The sequence below is a fragment of the Cucurbita pepo genome, chromosome 6 (assembly GCF_057944985.1).
Source record: "Cucurbita pepo subsp. pepo isolate OVF chromosome 6, ASM5794498v1, whole genome shotgun sequence".
NCBI lineage: Eukaryota > Viridiplantae > Streptophyta > Magnoliopsida > Cucurbitales > Cucurbitaceae > Cucurbita > Cucurbita pepo.
In genome coordinates, this window is record NC_141803.1 from 17,270,631 (window position 1) to 17,290,288 (window position 19,658).

The window sequence follows — 19,658 nt, forward strand, 5'->3', positions numbered from 1 at the left end:
GCGACCACAATTAGTGGTTGTGAAATGTCGTAGAAGTAGAGTTAGAAGGCTCAAGGGAGCACTAGAACAACTCAAAACTTTTAGTTTTAGAGACTAAATTTGCAAACAAAGAAGAGAGGTGAGAGCCATCTAAGCAGTAGAAAAAGTTGAAAAATCGGTGCCAATTTCACAAAGGAACCAATGCACTTTATCAATGTCCTCGACGGCTCTGCCAATGGCATGAAGTTGGTTACAGATTGTTTTGAAGGTACCCGCATACTCAGCAACAAGTTTGGTGCCGTGTTTTATTAGCTGCAAGTCATCCTTCAGTCTTAGTTCACGAGCTTTCAAATGATGGTTGAACGTAGTCTCCACAGCGAGCTAAACTCATGTGTAATGGAGAGACCAACGACGAAGACAATGACTTCCTCAATGAGAGAGTAGAGTAAGAGACAGAGAAGTCATTGATCGACTACTTTCCAGGCCAAGTATTTGGTGCTGAGTGTTGAGGAGGTTTCTAGTTTAAAACAAGGTGGTGAAGCCATAGTTCCATCAACATATCCAACACCATCTAGGGGAGAGAGAAGTTAACTTTTCCATAAAAGATAATTGGAGGAAGAAAGTTTGATGGTGATCATATGGATTAGAGGGTTGAAAGGAAGAAGACGAGGAGAAGATTCAGAAGCCATAAAGAACGAGGCTATGATACTATGATAATATTTGTTAAACCACCACACCTAAATGGTGGTGAAAGTTCTCTATTTATAATCATTTACCGAATCAAATAAATTACAAAGGATATGAAAAGAGCAATATATGAATACAGATATTTGTCTATAATAAAATGACACATATGATATCTAAGCCGTACTAAAAAGAAAATATCTAGATATTTACCTTCAATAAATGGTCAAATATGATGTAGACAGTAATGGAAGACTAAATATAATACGAGATACCATATATTACCATTTAATAAAAATGATCTTAATATATAATTTTCTAAAATGGAGGAAATTCAATTTTTCTTGACTTTTTAAATAAGTATGTGTAAGGAAAAGACTATTGGATGACTTCAAAAGGTAAGAGTAATAATACAAATAAAATTGATTATTTGATTATTTAATTATGATTATTTAATTATTTAATACAAGTAGTGGGACTTATTCCATGAAACCTATTCTTGAATAATAAGCTTTCCTCTCATCATCATGATGTCTGTTTATTTAATGTGTTTGGCGTGTAAATTTTAATTTAAATAAATTATTTATTATTCAAACAATGATTGAAACTTCGCCTCATTTTAAAAAAAAAATAAATAATTTTGACTATTAATCGATTAATAACGTAAATAAATATTCATGTTTAACTTGATAATACGTGACTTGAGTATTTTAAAAAATAAAAAATTAATTATGTATTGAAAAAATTTAATTTTTGTGATAAACATGTAATTTAATTAAAAAATTAAATAGAAATTAAAATTTAGAAAGGAATTTATGATTGAAGTTGGAGGAATGGAGAATAACGTTGTGAAAAGAAGGGGGAGAGAGAAGGGAAGTGTGGGGCCCACAAACAAAGTGGTTTGACAGCTGGCGAACGGCTCTGACAGTCTGTTCTTTCTTATCACTCCAACGACAAACTACACACATACCTCTCGCCTGCTTTTTCTTCTTCTTCTAACCCTTCTCGCCAGTTTTCTCTCCTATTAAGCCCCGCTCTCTTCTCTCTGCTCCCTATACTCCGCCCTCTCTCTCTCTTTCTCTCCGCCCTCTCTCTCTCTTTCTCTCCGCCCTCTCTCTCTCTCTCTCTTCCCTAGTTTCGTCCATGGCCGAGGAAACTCAGAAGCCTGCTGCTGCTGAAGCGCCGACTTCTACTCAGCCTGTACCGGAGGAGCCAGCTGTTGTGCCGCCTCCTGTTCCTGCGGCTGAGATACAACTACCAGATTCTGCACCTGCTCCGCCTCAGCCGGAGGCTTCTCCTGCGAAGCCGGATTCGGTGGCGGAAGTTGCGGAGGACGAGAAGCCGAAGGCGTCCGAGGGGTTTGAAAAGATCTCTCAGTCGGTTTCTTTCAAGGAGGAGAGCAACGTTGTTGGTGAGCTTCCGGAGTCGCAAAGGAAGGCGCTGGCTGATCTTAAGGTTCTTATTCAGGAGGCTCTCAATAAGCACGAGTTTACTGCTCCTCCGGCGCCCCTGCCGCCTAAGGAAGAGGAGAAGCCGGCCGAGGAGAAGAAGGAAGACACTGAGAAACCTGCTGAACAGCCTCAAATCGATGAACCTGCAAAGGAACCTGTGATCGAAGAGCCTCCCAAAACAGAGGCGGAACCGGAACTAGTAACGGAGACCGTGACGGTGAAGGTTGAAGAAACAATCACTCCGCATCCTGCGCCGGAGACTTCTCTTGCTCCAGAAGCCGACGAGAAAGCGGCAGAGCCATCGACGGTGGTGGAGAAAGTGGCTGTTATCGACGAGGATGGCGCTAAGACGGTGGAAGCGATCGAGGAATCTGTAGTTGCTGTTTCGACCCCACCGCCGGAGGAATCAGCCCCGTCGAAGGAAGAGGCAGAGGTGGAAGTGGAAGCGGCGGAGGCTGTGCCGCCACCTCCACCAGAGGAGGTGTTCATCTGGGGAATTCCTCTGCTCGGCGATGAACGGAGCGATGTTATCCTGTTGAAATTCCTCCGAGCCAGAGACTTCAAGGTGAAAGATGCTTTCACGATGATCAAGAACACTGTTCGTTGGCGAAAGCAATTCGATATCGAGGCTCTTCTGGACGAGGATTTGGGGAACCAATGGGACAAAGTGGTGTTCTCCCATGGCGTCGACAGGGAAGGCCATCCAGTCTGCTACAACGTGTTTGGTGAATTCGAAAACAAGGATTTATATCAAATCACCTTCTCCGACGACGAAAAGAGCCTCAAATTTCTCCGATGGAGGGTTCAATTTCTGGAGAAGAGTATCAGAAAGCTCGATTTCAGCCCCAATGGCATCTCCACCATTGTTCAAGTCAACGACCTCAAAAACTCGCCTGGACTCACCAAGTGGGAGCTCAGAAACGCCACCAAGCGAGCTCTGCAACTATTCCAAGACAATTATCCTGAATTCGCTGCCAAACAGGTATCATCATCGTCTTCAATCAATTACAAAACATATTGAGAAATTGTTTGATCTTATGAAATTGAATTTAATTCCTCTGAAGGTGTTCATCAACGTGCCATGGTGGTACTTGGCCGTGAACAGAATGATCAGCCCCTTTTTCACTCAGAGAACAAAGAGCAAGTTTGTGTTCGCCGGACCATCCAAGACTGCAGAGACTCTATTCAAGTGGGTTTTTGTTTTCTCTTCTTCCTTTTCAATTTTCCGCCATTAATGACCCATTCAAGCTTATTTTCCACTGCAAAAAATGTCTCAATCTCAGATATGTTACTCCTGAACAAGTACCAGTTCAGTATGGTGGATTAAGCAGGGAAGGGGAGCAAGAATTCTCCATTGATGACCCTGTTACTGAGGTTTCCATAAAGGCAGCAACCAAACACACTGTTGAATTCCCAATTTCTGAGGTACGAGGATGACTTGAATTATGTTTCTCTGAGTTTGTTCTTGTCTTGTCTGATTTGATGCTAAAAGATGTCCGATCCATCTGTTCTTGTAGCCAAGCCTTCTGGTTTGGGAATTGAGAGTGGTAGGATGGGATGTGAGCTATGGAGCAGAGTTCTTGCCCAGTGCTGAAGGCGGCTACACTGTGATTGTTCAAAAGACAGCCAAGCTCGGACCAGCTGATGAACCAGTGATCTCCAACAGCTACAGAGTGGGTGAAGCTGGAAAGATCGTGCTGACCATCGACAATTTAAGCTCAAAAAAGAAGAAGATCCTGTTGTACAGATCAAAGACCAAACCCATCTCTGATTGATCAAAGACCAAAAGATCCGACATAATAAGCAGGGCTCTTTGATTTATGGATGATGTTCTTTTTGTGGTTCCATTTGATGAACATTTTAAAATCTTAATTTCTCCAATTTGGATAGTGTCATAAACAGGATTGGTGGGTGGGAGTTGGATATTTGTTTGGTATGCCGTTTTTTCTTTCCTTGTGTTTCTTGGGACGTTGTGTTCTTTAAGGATGCTGCTAAATTGGCAGTGGGAGCTGTCTGAAATTGTCTGGACGCCGAGGAACAGGACAGAGAGACCGGTTTGTTGGTTCTGTTGTTAGTAGTCTGTAAAATTTGTGTAAATTTGTTTGTATTATTTATTGCTATTATTGTCTTTGCTTCAATTTAAGAAATTTGTTTATTTTTGCATTTGCTTTTCTGGCTGTAATGACTTGAGTGACAAGTTTCAAACAACTCCAGGCTGTCTTCCTTTTGATAATGGAGATTTGAAATTTGGGAAAATGACCCTTTTTTTATTATGGAAAAATGGGTCATTTTGTTGTTTTGGGATAATGACTCTATTTTTATTATAGGATAATGACCCAAAATAATTGTGGAAAGAGAAAGAAATGCCCAAACAACAAATCATAATCTAAAAAGGTTTTTCTTTTAATTTTGATAGACTTGGGACTTTATTTATTTTCAATTGATGTTCAAACTTTACCATTATTTGGTTATCATTTATTTATAATTAAGACGTTAAATTTATGTCATTACGAGTGTTGAAAGTGCCCCAAACACAGTTCTCCAGTTTGGTCTGACATCAATGAAAGATGATTGCAGTATGTCGTGTGAGGCCTATCCCATTCGGTTTCTGTATTCTTTAAGGATCATTTTTGCAGAAGACCTCGAAGTCATTGGAGCTCAAGATCTTGTCAAATTGAAGAAACATGTTATTGGGTATGAAATTAGGGTAAGTTTAAAATTCATTTCTACAACCCCTCTCGTCTCAAATTGATGATTCTTTAAGTTTCAGAGGTCTAATTTGGATGATCTTCATGAAGAAGTTGTGGCCTAAGGACATAAGAAGTCGTGGTCTATTGCCCCGCTCAAGGGACGCCCTCACTGTGACCAGGTAAGTACGCGTCAAAAACTCAATAAGGACCTAACCCAAGTGAAACCACGCCCCCTAAACACCCCACCATCACGTTTTCTCTAGAGGCATTGCAATCTTTTATGAAGACAAGTACGAAAACACAAGGACAGACTCAAACCAAGGGCAGAATCAGTGGGACCGAGGGACGTTGATAACCTCGACTAGGTCAACACAGGTACTTCTCTAACCTTAACTTCTTCGTTATATGTTCCACCTCGCCATTGCCTTAAGACCCAAGACAAGAAAGTCTCTTCAAAACTTAAGACAAGCGGGAACCTTGACAATACTAAGTAGCATAACTCAAGACAAGAGTATGACAATTACGCGAAACATAAGAAGGACAAATCTATAGAGGGACCCTGTAAGTAACTAAAAGACCCCCAAGAATAAGGATATAAGAAATCAAGAACAACGAGCTTTTAGGGACACAAGTTCTTAATAAGAGGAGATTTTGTAATACCCCATATAAGTCGAGATACTCTAAAGAGGCCTATAGGATCCAAAGAAAGGACCATCGACTTTAAGAATGATTTAACTATTGAGTTGTGTTTAAAAGGGTAATTAGATAATGAATTGGATGAGAAGGAAGAATGAATCCATGTTCCATGTTTGGTATGCAATCATTTAGGCCACCATTCTTTTGCTTTCATCATTGCTTCATATAATATATATTAAGAAACGTATCAATCTCTTAAAATTTAAATTTGAAACTTAAAAATGACCCACACGAAGTGGACCTCCCGATTATGACATAAAAATGGTTGAATTTATCTGAAGATATGTATAGCATCACTATCAAAAGAGATGACAAAAATAAATAGTAATACTCTTTCTTTGACAGATTACGAGCAACCCCCATCCTTTGAGAAGGCCACTCTTCTCTCTTCCGGCTTGTTGTGACCTGACCACTTTTATGTTTCGAATGAGAAGTTGTGCTTTCGATCTTGTTCTCAGCTCCGAGTTTGGTCCTTTAGGTGAGGCTCTTGACTTTACAGGGTGGTTCCCTTTATGGTTCAAGAATTTGTGGTTGGCTGACTTTTCTTTGTTTGGTTACGGTTCATGCCCAGGTGAAGAGGAAGAGATGCTCTGGCTTTCTTTCGTCTTGAACTCGCTCCCCGCTCGAGAAGGAATGTTGTGCCTGTTTGGTACCGAGCTCTTTGAGGGCCTTTCTTTATCCATTCACGCTAAAAGGTAGAGTGGAGTCAGGCACAAAACGACCCTCAGCTACTGAAATAAAACCCTGTTCGATCTCCTGTTGAAGTGGTGACTCACCTGCAACATCAGTTTATATATATCTTATTCGTACCTAGATGCTTTATTTCTAGGTCATAGACTCTCATAGGCTATCTCCTAGGTCAGTTAGAATCATTTGAACTTAACTTAATCTGAGTGCAAAAATCTTCAAAATTTTCATCCTTTAGCATTGTCAAGGCACTCCCCGATTCATTGACTCTCAGAGCTTATTATCTTATAAGACTTATCTTAAAGTTTTAAAGTATCTTGATTAGGAATTAGTCTGTTTCATCATCAACCTAAGTATCATAGGTGCTCGAGATGCAACCTTGTCATTGTTCCAACTCATGATTCTCATTGTACTGCCATGGACATTGTCGATCGAGAAAACTTTTCCAGGAGGGTTTAGTTGGCGTCTCCCTAATAGGCCCCCCCCCCCCCCCCCATAACGCCTCTATCATCAAGGAGAGGACGACCCTCATGCCTGCCAACACTCATCTGGTCACTTTCTCTCATCTGAACAAGATCTCGATTTCGGAATAGTTGGAGATTTCCTAGTTGACCACACACAATACTCGTATGGCCTTGAAAGTTCATTCATTTCGAGGCCCGACCCTATTAATACATTCTCATATAGGTACTAATGCAGACTTTTTCTATTTGGAATAGGTTCACTACTAGAAGTTAACTCGCAAGCTCCCTAATAGTCCCCACGGAGTACAAGTCATCATAGCGAGCTACTGAAAATACTAATAGACCCTCAACAATTGAGCCACGTTCACGATTTGAAGCTAGTTGGCGAACCTTTAATCGTTCTCGTGCCTTTCATATATCATGTATGGTTCACATCATCAATTGGGACATAGTAATGTAAACTAATCATAGATGCTGATATGAAAACGTTATTTAATTGGATCGAAGGACTCTTATGGGTATGCAAACCCCTAGATCCCAAATGCTTAAATTCACAAAATCAAGATGATTTCATTCTAAATGATATGGAACTCTCGAGAATTTAATCTAACAGCTTTATTGAAGAACAAGACTTTTAGATCTAAAATATTTAAGAACCTGAACGATAAGAAATCAAACCAAAGAAAGTAAGATTTGGATTAACTTATTGATTAAATATCTTATGCCAAGAAAACATACCGCCTAAACTACCTAGAATTGTAAAAAAACTTTACCTCTAGTCTAAAAGAAAACACAAACATGTTTTTTACGACATTTTTAGAGTCTATTTTACAAAAATAATATACAAGGCTTTATATAGCCTCAAAATGAAACTCTTAACGTTCTCTGATGCATTCCAAGAGTTGTAACGTTCATAATTTATGATCATAATTAACGATTATGTAAAATCTTAAAACCTAATTGTTATTTGGTTAAACGACTGGATTTTGATCTGATACTTCATTCCTATCTGTTTCGTGGATTAAGCGGTGGTGGTGCTCTCCCACTACTTATTGGTGGGTTCGAATATGGCACATGAGTTGCTGACTTCATTCAGGTGGAAACTAAGTGGAGGTCCTAACCGACTGATGTTGAAGAATCAGCGGATGAGTTGTGGTTAGGGGTATCATCCCACCCAGACCTATACGCTATTTCACCCACGATCATCTAATTCTTGAAAAAGGTAGACCCACGACTGTTCTGCCACATACCTTAAGAACCTGACCATGCACCGAAATAAGATAACCTAACAATAAGGTCAGGTCAGATTTTTCCTTCGTTTCACTCTCCGAAGTGGCGTGGCACAAAGCCCAATAGGAAAAGAAAGGTTTTTGGGTATGAGGATTTCAGTGTTCGACGCTCCGCTCCATTCGAACTGATATCCAAAGATTCCCTGTAACACAGGATGATTTGAAATGATAGTTTATTACAGGTTCTGATGACATGAATAGGATGAGCATACGAATGAGTCGGAACATCGTTCGAGCCAGTCGAGAGTATGAGATTACTGACCGAAGACTGATCAATTGAGATGGGGCGGAAGCCTTGCTATCGAAGGAATGCATCCAACAGTGTTCTGTCTCATGGGTCCTCATTCAAATCCAAAGCTAGCTGGTTCTCCCCGAAATGAAAAATACCCTAATGAAATGTCATAAATCAAGGTTTCAATCACTTGAATCCATTGTTATGAACTTTGATTCTTGGTTAATGGGTATTAATTTGATGATGGGGTATATTTATGTGTGAGAAAATATGATGATTTAAGAAAAAATATTGGATGATGAGAATGAATGTGATAGGGGCAGGGCGAGAGAGGAGTGAGAAGTCCATTTTATAGTGATTCTAATATCAATGGCCCAAATTGAAAGGGGGCCGGGCTGAGCCTGCTGAGCCTAGGAATCGAAGCGAAGCACAACAAGGAATCGAAGGAAACCCTCATAATACGGCCATTTCCACACAGCCAGAGGAATTGCAGGAAAACTAGACGAGGAAGAAGAAGAAGAAGAAGAACAGGGGGAGGATAGCAATCAACTTTATCGCTTCATAGCGTCCGACGGTTCCTTTCTGGATATGGCTGAGAACAAAGAGGTCGTGCCTCCACCGCATGATTTGAATGCGAAGTGGGACGCTTGTCTTGATTTGACGCTGCGCCGATTCGTTTACTCTTCGTTGGCTGGTGCATTTGGCGGCCTCCTTTTCTTCAGTAATAATAATTCCTCCTCTCCCTTTGTCTCTGTTCTTGTTTCCGCCTTATTATGTTTTTCTAATCTTCGTATGGCGGATGGGAAACATTGGAGTTTTAATTCCATCGAAGTATATTTTCTCTGCCCGTTCTTTACTAAAAACTGGAATTGCATGTCATTTCTTTGGATCGACCATATGTTAAGATTTTTCCGTCATCGATTTGGACTGTCTGATATCTGCAAAAGAAAGAGATGTAACGATTATATTCTGCGACGAATCTGTAGACTTGAGAAATTGGGGTTCGCGTGAAATGGGTAATCACAAATGTCTTGAACTTTTGTCTTTCTACACTACTCGTGTAACCATTTCTCAGTATTGGGAACAGATAGCATGGATGCTAGCAGAAATATCGGAGTGTACTTTCAGTTTGTATCATTTATAAGGGTCATTGCATCCTAGAATATCAGGATTTCCTAGATTCGTGTAAAACAAACTCGTGAATTTGAAGCCACTTCATGGACATCCAAGGTTTTTGCAAAATAAATGGCCTCTCCAGTTGTTGATATACCGATGTTTTATCATTTTTCTGGAACTTCAGTTGTATGATTTTAACAAACTTACTAATGAGCACTGTATCTTGATTAACAACTAGGGAGTCCGGTGACTCGTTGGGCATCTATTGCTTTTGGCGCTGGATTGGGCATTGGATCAGCGTACACAGATTGTAATTCTTTATTTGAAGGTTCCACCGCAAAATTCGCATCTCCAAAAATCACAGGGCCTCAGCCTTCGCAGGTGAAATTTCACATTTTCTTTCATTATAAAATTATCACCTTGAATTTTTCTGTTTAATATGATATTGTTCGATCACCTTTAGATTCTGAACTAAATTTTCAGGAGAGATTTTCTCTGAGGTGTTCATATTCATTTCTTTTTTGTTGATATAGACCATCTTAAGGACAATGAATTAATTTATTGTGTTGTATAGGCTAGAAGTATTAACCTTGTTCTATTATAAATGATCAAAATCAAGACAGTAGATCATACTTATTAGGAGTTGTGTGGCCTTGAAATTAGTATCTTGTAAGATGATGTTAGTTAAAAAAAATAACAAAATTTTATATTCGTTAAGTGCACGCATTTGTCAATAACGAAGGCGCTGCAAGACACTACTGGGTGAGTGACTTCTTGAAGATGCTTACTTAGGCATCATAAGAAGCACGTTGACCCTAGGTTGCCACGCCTCACCTTAGGTGTGCACTTGGGGTCGCCTCAACAACACTGGTTGTAGGGGACTTTGCCCTAATGAATCATTTGGAAGGGTTTTCTTGTTGTTTCTTCTTTTGTTGTTTGGTGGTCCCCTTCTTAGTCTAGCGCACCAATCTTCTCCTTTATTTGGAAGGTTATATTCCCTTCAAGTTTTTTATGTGGCAGATTCTTCATGATAGAGTTAATACTTTGGATCGTATAGTGTTGTTAATGCGACCTAGACGCTCGCCTATGGCAAGAGGTGAGGTCAACAGTTGGGGAGAGTGAATTCAATCAGGTGTTTGCCCCACTTTGCCTTTGGTTGCTTGGCGTCGCCTTTCCCATGGTCGAAGGCATGTGCTTGATTCAATTAACTCCATTTTTTTTTCTTTTTCTTTTTCAAGCAAATGTTGTCCTAAGGTCAGCATTTGCAATTCTATTATACTAGGAATAAATATTTCGGCTGTTGGGTAGAGGTTGGAGAAACTGTCAAATTTAGTTGCATAGCAAGAAATCCTCCCGTCATTTATTACAAGGGATGCCTTTGGGGGGTAATTTCTCTTCTAAAATCTCTTGGGTTTCCATTATTGAAAATTTGGAGAGGAAACTGGATAAATGGAAGAACGTATGCTTATATCTTCCAGGGAGGTAAACTATTAATGGAAACTTATTGCCCATCTCTTTTGAGCACCCCTGTGAAGTTAGAAAAATCCTTGGAGAAAAGATTGGTACAAAAGGAGATTTGGTAGTGGAGCTAATTTCATCCATTGTCCAAGGAGATTTGGTAATTTCAAAAGGAGAGCTGTTAGGAGAATTTTCAACCAAATCTTTCTTCTACATCATTACCTAGTAACTAAGATTCTATACTCAACTCATATATTGGAGGTTCAAAATTTCTATAGATGCCAACTTTTTTGGTTAACTTTTTTGTTCGACAGTGTTTGACATGCAAAAAAAAAAAAAAAAAAAAAAAAAAGGTTTCCTATTTTATTTTTATTTCTTTTAAATTTGGACATGTCAATGACATGTTCGAATACTTAGGGGTCATGCTGACACATCAACCTAAAAACATTAACAGATAATTGCATTAGAAAAAGACATTTAACCCTGCTCCTTACTGCATGCCCAGGATGCAGAGACAATTTGTAGTATGCAGCAACACTAATATTTGTTAGATAACCTATCACATCTAGGTTTTAGTTGAGAATTGTAAGTTTTTCATGAATTTGTTTTTTACAGTGTTTGTGTCAGGCTTGTCGTGTCCCTTTAAAAAAAAAATGGACATGTGTCTGACACGCCATATTAACATTTAAATGGTACATAAAAAACCCAAGCCTTTCAAGCAGTCAGTAACAGTGTTAGTGAGAGGGGATCGGCGACAAAACAGCGGTGTTGGTCAAAGTGGCAGCAATGTTGATTGGAGGTAGGAGTTTTGGGTTTTAGTGGGCTCATATGATTTGTTGGGATTTTTGTACCATTTAGATGAAGTATTTTGGATTTGATGTTTTAATATTAACTAAAAAAAGTAAAAGAAAACAACATATCCTAACGTGTCCATGTCCTACATTGTCTGAAATTTGTGTCGCCGTGTTCATGTTGTCTGTGTCTGTGCTTCCTAGCTACATGCCCATTGCCTTACCCATTACTTATTATGATCAGCCATAAAATATAACCCAACATTAAAAACTCATTTGAAAGAATGGGGTAGATCCAAGGTACTAATTGATATAAGCACATTTAAAATTTTCATGTTAAATTTATGTAGCTTATCTATTTTGAAGTAACAAATCTGCTGGTATGTCCACACATTTTCTTAATAAAAAAAACACATCTCCAATCTGTCCGTGGCCTACATTTTTCAGAAATGGACATGTTGTCATGTTTGTATCTGTGTCATATCCGTGTCCCATGTCCGTTCTTCTTAGGTCTTATTATATTGTTTAGTTGTCTAAAAAAATACATCCGATGTTTATCTTTACCCTTGTTTATGCAGCCTTTGTGAAAAAGCATGGTAAAACTGATACACTTCTTTTATTTGCTAGTTCATCAAGAAGTTTTGGTACTACTTTTTCAGTGGATTTGATCTTTTCTTGGTGTCTTCATAACAAAATAACATTTTTTTAGCAGTACTGATCACTCGCACTATACGTGGTGATAGGAGTCCAAAAATGTCCTTGTTAGGTGTTAGTAGGGTAATATTGAGAATATTATTAGGATATTGCCAAGGCATATTTATACTCGAGTTTTTAAGAGTTGAGGGTTATAAATAGGAGTTCAGGGGTTGGAAGGGAAGCGGGGTTTTGGGGCTAGTGTTGTGTGAGAGAGATAGCCCTCTCAAAAGGCCATATTAGCCAATCTCTTTTCTTTTTTAATATGTTATAGTTATAATTTTAGCCTTATTTCTTATGAACATGTCTAAAACACTGAAATTGAGTGTTCAACTTTTTTAGTTTTGGACACAAAGAGATACTTTCTGGACATGTTTAACGAAAGAAACTTGTTGAAGGAAGAAACAAACCCAAACCCAGCTGACTTAACTAGAATTGTAATGATCAAAGAAAAAGAACCACCAACTATGAAAGAAAAGTTGAAACATCAAGTTGCTTGTCGTGGCTATGCACCTGATAATCACCACATTTTATGAACTATGCTTTGCAGGAATATGCAAGTCTTTTAGCTGATACCTTTGTTTTGTTTGTTTTAACATGTAGTTTGGTTGCTTTCCATGAGCAAATTAATCTCCGTATGGTTTTGCCTTGCATGTATTTCATATCTTTGTTATGAAAGGATAAATCATTTGCCGTTTTCTGAAGTTCCGACACTTGGTTTTCTCCAGGAGGGGCAAGATTAATTACAACTGATGGAGAAGCAAGCTGTGTTGAGGTTGAATGGATGTGAAACCGTAATTTTACGTGAGATTGTTTAAACTTCTGTTTCTCATGTTTGGATTTCATTGTGTAGTACAAACGTTTTTGGTTGTAGACATTATATTTCATCTCCATGCACGCTACAGATTTTCCTGTTGCTAATATCGAGTTACGTAAGCAGGAGAGGAAAAAAGGAAATCAATAAGTACTCTTCTTGCAACCCTCATGTTGTTTATTAACTAATGCTTTGACAACCGTCTTTTCTATCATACTCTTGGTAGTTTGATCCATTTGATCCCATTTACACCGAGATATATATCAACATTGTCGAAAAGTTTTGTGTAGGTCTGTGTCCTTTTTGCGAATATTCTCTTATTTCATTCTTTCCACAGATTCTAAAAGTAAGTCATGGTGAGATTTTTTCATAGTAGAGCTTTTGCCTTCTTGAAATGGTGGTACGTTAAGACCATATCTAAAAGTCTTTACCTCCCTAGGAAATGTGAAATTTCATCCGAATATATTGAGAATCGTTGTACAGAGTAGCTTTGAGATTCTTTTTCTTTCTTGCATAATGGACACCAATTGGGAGAAAGAGTGATGTAAGATATTCTTTTATGTAAGATATTCTTTTTTAAGATTTTCACTTGTGCTAATGGGCTTTATGTGCTATTTCCCAAAGGAACAACTTCACTTCTTTAGGTTGATGTCCTTTCCCTACTTGTCTTTGCTAGCGTGAGATTTATTGCTTCTACTTTTTCTTTCATGTCCATCAAGGATTTTGTAGAAAAGACCTTGTCAGTCCCTAAACAGTTGTTTGTCTGATATAAATATTAAAATCTGAGCAAAGCCATTTTTAGCCTGAAAAATACGTACATAGGATTAGCTACACCATTGCTGAAATGCATGAAAGTGAGCCACCCCCGTTTAGGCATTTGGGAACCAAATAGCACCAGATTAGCTACTTCATTCATTACCTAATTACCTATGCACTTGGCTCAATATTAGTTGCAACCAATCCATCATGCAGCCAATTTCTTAGCATAAGAAAAGCCTGCTCAGCATCTTCATCTTCTTCTGGAGATCCAGGTTTGTGAACAAAGCCATGCCCTCTTCCCCCAAATATCACTAACTTAGAACCGTCTCCTATCCCTTTCTCCAAATCCTTCATGACACTCACTGGACAAAGTGTGTCATTGTCCCCTGAGATGAGCAATACAGGAACCTCGACTTTGGTAGCCAGAGATGGATCTACCTCAGTACCATATAACGAGGCGCCAATGGAAAAATAGGAACCCTGGTCTCGAGCTAGAACGTCGATTACCCGGCCTCCCCCGTACCCAAACCCCACGATCCCAAGCTTCCTCGAGATCCCTGCTGCTGAAAACTCATCAACCAACCATTTTGTTGCTGCTCCTATGTCTTCCACAATCTTTTGTTCCTCACTTGAATCTCCGTGAAATATATCTGGAAGCAAGACACTGTAGTTCAAGTTGAGTAAACATTAGAAGCCTGATTAAGAGGAAAGGATTGTTGGCTAATTTAGGGATTGATCATAGGTTCATAAGCAACAAATATATCTCCATTGGCACAAGTCCTTTTAGGAAGCTCTCATGGCTTGCTCAAAGCAAAACCATGAGAGCTTAGACTTGTTGGATGAAAGTCCCACATCGGCTAATTTAGGGAATGATCATAGGTTTATAATCAAAGAATACTATCATTGGGATAAGGCCTTTTGGGAAGCCCAAAGCAAAGCCATGAGAGGTTATGCTCAAAGTGGACAATATCATACCATTTTGGAGAGTCGTGTTCATCTAACAATACTCACAATGGACAATATCATATCATTGTGGAGATTCGTGATTCCTAAGAAAGATGGACAATATCATATCATTGTGGAGATTCGTGATTCCTAAGAAAGATATGGATCATAATGAAAAAGCTGGAGATAAAGTTAGACATCATACTTGAAGCCATTGCAAGCGAGACGATAGGCGAAGTCTCGAATAGAAGAGTGTTGAAAGGCAAAGAGATCTGTCAAGAGCAGAATAGCTGTTCCATTATTGTTCTTGACTGCCTTGAAGAGATATGCAGTGATTGAATGGTGAGCTTCTTCTCCAATGGAAAGCTCCATTCCATTCACAAGCTCACAAGCCTCCTCCTCGTCTATCTCATCCTTCACTCCCTCTGCGCTGTAACACACCTTGCCTCCCTTTTTCTCTCGTTTGCCCTTCAATTGCCCAATATTATTGCTAATCGGAAAAGCAAATCGGAAGGAAGGTTGAAATGGGATCCCCATTCGTCGGCCACTTCTCCCGGTCGGTGGGGCGGAAATCCACTGAGCTCCGGCGGTGGCCGATCCCATTCTCTCTCTCTCTCTCTCTCTCTCTCTCTCTCTCTAGCCAAGAGAAGATTTGCAGTGCAAAACAAATATCTTTCATTTCGGCCCCTACAAAGTACAAATATCCCATTGGGACCCAAAACCCACAAACACAGCCTATTAGTTTGGATGCAAATCCACCAATTTCTTATCTTCATGCTTATCTTCTTCCCTCCTCCAATAAGGCTCAATTAGTATGAAGCCTTTTGGAGAATCCCGAAGCCTTTTGGAGAATCCCAAAGTAAAGTCACGAGAGCTTATGCTCAAAGTGGACAATATCATACCATTGCGGAGAGTCATGTTCAATCTAACAAGGGTCACACAACTCATATATTCAATCTAGATGAAAGAACATAAAGAACAAATAAAGAGAAAACGCAAGGACAAATATACGGAATTCCATATTCGATCTCATAGATATGTATAGAATTCTATGGAAAGTCGTATTCGATGAGTTGGTAACACCAAAATGGTAAATTCTATAACGACTAGGAGTTTATATTAATGAATTTCAATCACAGAGAATCCATCTTAAAACCTATGTAGGAGAATAGGTAAGAATTCGTTTTAAAATCTGTAACGACCCTATTTTTCTATTAAAAATAGGATCGCCACTACATGCATGAAGAAAACATGCATTAAAATTTTTTCAATAAAGTGTCATGAACTACAATAAATATCTTAAACCAATGTAGTCTTAACTAGCAAATCGGAAAGTAAATATCATAATTTAAATAAAATAAACAAGGCTCTAATCTACCATAAAGACTACTAAATATACATAAATGCGACTACCCTAATTCTAGTTCCATAACTTTTATCGTGACCTGGGTGTCATTCGTACATGGATATCTCGTCTTTATATGAAAAATAAAAGTAGCACGTGACTTGAGTATTTTAAGAAATATTCATTAAGTAATCTCACGGTTGGGATCGAGAAATGCAAATGCATACAAAATGATGGGACCTGTACTTATAAAAATATCATGGGTATGACCTTAGACAACTTTCCACAAGATTGGATGTGTATACTTCACTACACAAGGCCCACACAGGCATACAATATAAAATAATGGATTAGTAAATATTTATTTTATTTTATTATTATTATTATTATTTATTTTATTTTATTATTATTTTATTATTATTATTATTATTATTATTTAAGAATAACTAAACAATATAAAATAATGGATTAGTAAATATTTAAGTAAATTAGTATTTCTTTTATATAAAAACAATACATTCATCAAAACTTTCCCTGCAAGCAGAGGGCGCCCTTCCCTTTCTTCTCCCTTTCTCTTTGTCGTCTCCAATTTCTCTTTGCCGCCGCCGCCCCTCCCTCTCTTCACTCCCTATTGTTCAACGATTTGCCGCATCGGCGCCACCCTCTCCGTATCAACCTCCTCCGCTCACACCCGGACGCTAGTAGGGTGAACGTTGGGTCGGTTTCCAGTTTTGGCAACCTCCATATCACAAGGCAAGTCTGTATGATATTTTTGTTTCTAATCCAAATATTTTATTTGAGCCTTCAAACCCTAAATAAAACCATCCACCACTTTCTAATTGATTTTGCAGTTCTAGCGGCTTTAACGATTTCGGACCCGTTATCGAGGCCAGCCAATTAATCATGGTATCTCTCTACTTTCTTTCTCTTCTCCTCTCATTTGACGGTGGATCGATTTCTAAGATAATGAGAAAATGAATATTGAATCAGGAGCGGATGTATAAACATAGTTTATGTTGCTAGTTTTATCTGAAATATTATGTTTCCGTCTCCTCCGTTTGGTTATTTGATTCCAGATTGATTATGGATTATGGGTTTAATTCAAAGTTTCATTTCGTTCCCAAATTTTCTCTGGCCGAAGTTTCGTCTAGGGGAATATTATGTATCCGTCTCCTTCATATTTATTCTGAACATATTGGGTTCTTGATGCTTGTTTCTTGCCCTCTGCGCTTTTTAAAGCCATTTGAAATCAAGCATATTCGAAGTGTGTTTGTATATCTTGTGTCATATTATCTCTCTCTTGAGTGTACATTGATCTTTTTACCAATCAAATCAGTGCTATTCTAATTAGAACTCATGTATTTACTCCTGCTTTGTCGATAACTTCAATTTTTTACAGAGGAGAGGAGTAGATATTGTATTGCATAATTTTAAAATCGTCTTATTCAGTTTGACAACTTCCTATAAGAGAGCCTCTTTGCTTGTATGTATTTGGACAGGCTGCAAAAATTCTTGCCAATTTAATTGTGATGGGCTCTGGGATACTTGCTAGGGCCTTTGTTCAAGCCTACCGTCAAGCCCTTACGAGTAAGTACACTCTTTTTATTCCACCCTTGGGTTTTTATCTCTATTGGAAGTTGGCCAATTTGTCCTCAATATTATGGTTATTGGTGTAAATTTTTTTGGATGGCTTGATTGAAACTTGACATGTAGAACAAAAGAAACTTGCACCTTGTCTTTGAACTATTAGAAGCTTTAATGTAAATGGGGTAAGTTTGGGGACAAGCATTTTGCCAATGAGAACAAAGCTCTGTGTGCACGTAGGTTAATTTTGCTTCAGGTGATATTGGAATAGACATCATTTTTCTTTAAATGTGCTTGGGGGATGTTAACATCCTGAAGTTCTATCTTTTACATCCTTCCCGTCTTTGTAAGCGAGAATAATGCCTTCTTAGATTTTCTATAATTGGTCAAGAGAATTTGTTATTTTTTAGCCTGTGATATGTATAAGGGTTGAGTGTTAATGGCCTGCATTATAGCATCTTGTAGTTCCATTGTAACATTGTAACAGCCTAAGCCTAAGCCTACAAATATTGTCTTCTTTGGGCTCCCTTTCGTTCTTCCCCACAACGTTTTTAAAACTTTAAAACATGTTTGTTGGAGAGGTTTCTACACCCTTATAAAGAATGTTTCGCTCTCCTCTCTAAACGATGTGGGATCTTACAACCACCCTCCTTCGGGGTCCAGTGGACGCTGACACTCGTTCCATTCTCTAATCAATGTGGGACCCCCCCAATCCACCCCCTTCGGGCCCCTCATGTCTACCCCCTTCAGGGCTCAGCCTTCTCGTTGGCACACTGCCTCATGTCTACCCCCATTAGGGCTCAGCCTCCTCGCTGGCACATCGCCCAATGTTTGGCTCTGATACCATTTGTAAGTGCCCAAGCCTACCACTAGCATATATTGTCCTCTTTGGGCTTTCCCTTTCGGGCTTCTCCTCAAGGTTTTTAAAACGTGTATGCTAGGGAGAGGTTTTCACACCCTTGCAAAGAATGTTTCGTTCTCCTCTCTAACCAACATGGGATCTTACATCCATCCTTTACCTTTATGGTCAAGCTTGAAAGACTAAATATTATCTTCCTCGATCTTTTGAAAAAATGTTTTTATTTCTCGAGCATGTGGTGTGAGAAGTGATTTACGGACCACAATTTGGTTAGAGATGTTTCGGTGTAGTTGTGTTGTAATCTATTGAACATGTACTTGGATAAATGTAGTTGTTTATACAAAGTTTGTACTTTTTAATGAGGGAGAGTTTGATATTGTAGTTGAAGATGATTATGCTGAATAACAAATCTTTTTTCGTGCGGTGTAGATGCTTCGAAGTCCGGTGTTGCTCAAGAAACAATTCAAAACACCGTTCGCAGAGCAAGCAAAGTGATGACAGAGCAAGAAGCCAGGCAGATTCTTGGCGTCTCCCCGGAAACGCCTTGGGAGGAAATTGTGAAGGTCAAATATCTATTGCTTTTCACTAAAATAAGTTCCTTACCTGGTATATATTATTATGAATAGGCGTTTGACAATCCTTATCTTTTCAGAAATATGACGCTTTGTTCGAAAAGAATGCTCAGACTGGAAGCTTTTATCTTCAGTCAAAAGTTCACAGAGCCAAGGAACGATTAGAAACTCTGTATCAGAGCAAAGGTGAGGATGCCCCTAGCTGAGGAATGTGTTGTGTTTTGCCCATTTAGTGTTCTTGTATAATTCTTAATTTTGTGATGGCCGGCAGCATGGCATGATTGATGAAATTGATGTATAATCTTTTCTTCCTCTTGTGGGAAAAAGTGACGTTTAAAATAGTATTTTAGATGAGGATGCCTTGAGAGCACCTAAATTTAATTTGTTTACTTCTAATAATTTGTAAACAATTATTTGTTACGCACAGGCCTGAAGTAGACCACGGTCATATTGTCGGATGAAATATTGCTAATACGAGGCTCGGGTTAGAAACCTAGACTTAGAACGATTACTTCAAAAGCCTTCCTCTCATATTACTGATTTAGGATTT

At 38.8% G+C, this 19,658-nt stretch overlaps 4 protein-coding genes across 5 annotated transcripts; 3 read left to right on the forward strand and 1 right to left on the reverse strand.

The window, feature by feature from the left end:
- The first annotated feature begins 1,672 nt into the window (after positions 1-1,672).
- LOC111796967 (patellin-3) lies at positions 1,673-4,279 on the forward strand. The gene is made up of 4 exons (XM_023679797.2): positions 1,673-3,096; positions 3,179-3,303; positions 3,398-3,539; positions 3,632-4,279. Exons 1-4 carry the CDS (start codon positions 1,807-1,809, stop codon positions 3,887-3,889), a joined length of 1,815 nt encoding a protein of 604 aa, XP_023535565.2. The 5' UTR covers positions 1,673-1,806; the 3' UTR covers positions 3,890-4,279.
- A 4,353-nt stretch (positions 4,280-8,632) lies between these two features.
- Positions 8,633-13,209, forward strand: LOC111797303 (MICOS complex subunit MIC10). The gene is made up of 3 exons (XM_023680282.2): positions 8,633-8,893; positions 9,527-9,669; positions 12,959-13,209. The coding sequence occupies exons 1-3, from the start codon at positions 8,761-8,763 to the stop codon at positions 12,971-12,973; spliced, it is 291 nt and encodes a 96-aa protein (XP_023536050.1). The 5' UTR covers positions 8,633-8,760; the 3' UTR covers positions 12,974-13,209.
- A 579-nt stretch (positions 13,210-13,788) lies between these two features.
- LOC111797302 (alpha/beta-Hydrolases superfamily protein) lies at positions 13,789-15,415 on the reverse strand. The gene is made up of 2 exons (XM_023680281.2): positions 14,954-15,415; positions 13,789-14,467 (listed from the first exon to the last, which is right to left on the reverse strand). The coding sequence occupies exons 1-2, from the start codon at positions 15,349-15,351 to the stop codon at positions 13,972-13,974; spliced, it is 894 nt and encodes a 297-aa protein (XP_023536049.2). The 5' UTR covers positions 15,352-15,415; the 3' UTR covers positions 13,789-13,971.
- Positions 15,416-16,618: 1,203 nt separating this feature from the next.
- LOC111796677 (mitochondrial import inner membrane translocase subunit PAM16 like 2) lies at positions 16,619-19,491 on the forward strand. Of its 2 annotated transcripts, none has more exons than XM_087124832.1 (5): positions 16,619-16,850; positions 16,945-16,999; positions 17,593-17,680; positions 18,966-19,099; positions 19,189-19,491. In XM_087124832.1, exons 2-5 carry the CDS (start codon positions 16,997-16,999, stop codon positions 19,312-19,314), a joined length of 351 nt encoding a protein of 116 aa, XP_086980958.1. In that variant the 5' UTR covers positions 16,619-16,850; positions 16,945-16,996; the 3' UTR covers positions 19,315-19,491. The 2 variants fall into 2 exon arrangements, with proteins under 2 accessions (XP_086980958.1, XP_023535168.1); XM_023679400.2 differs by having other exon boundaries at positions 16,619-16,846.
- The last annotated feature ends 167 nt before the right edge of the window (positions 19,492-19,658 follow it).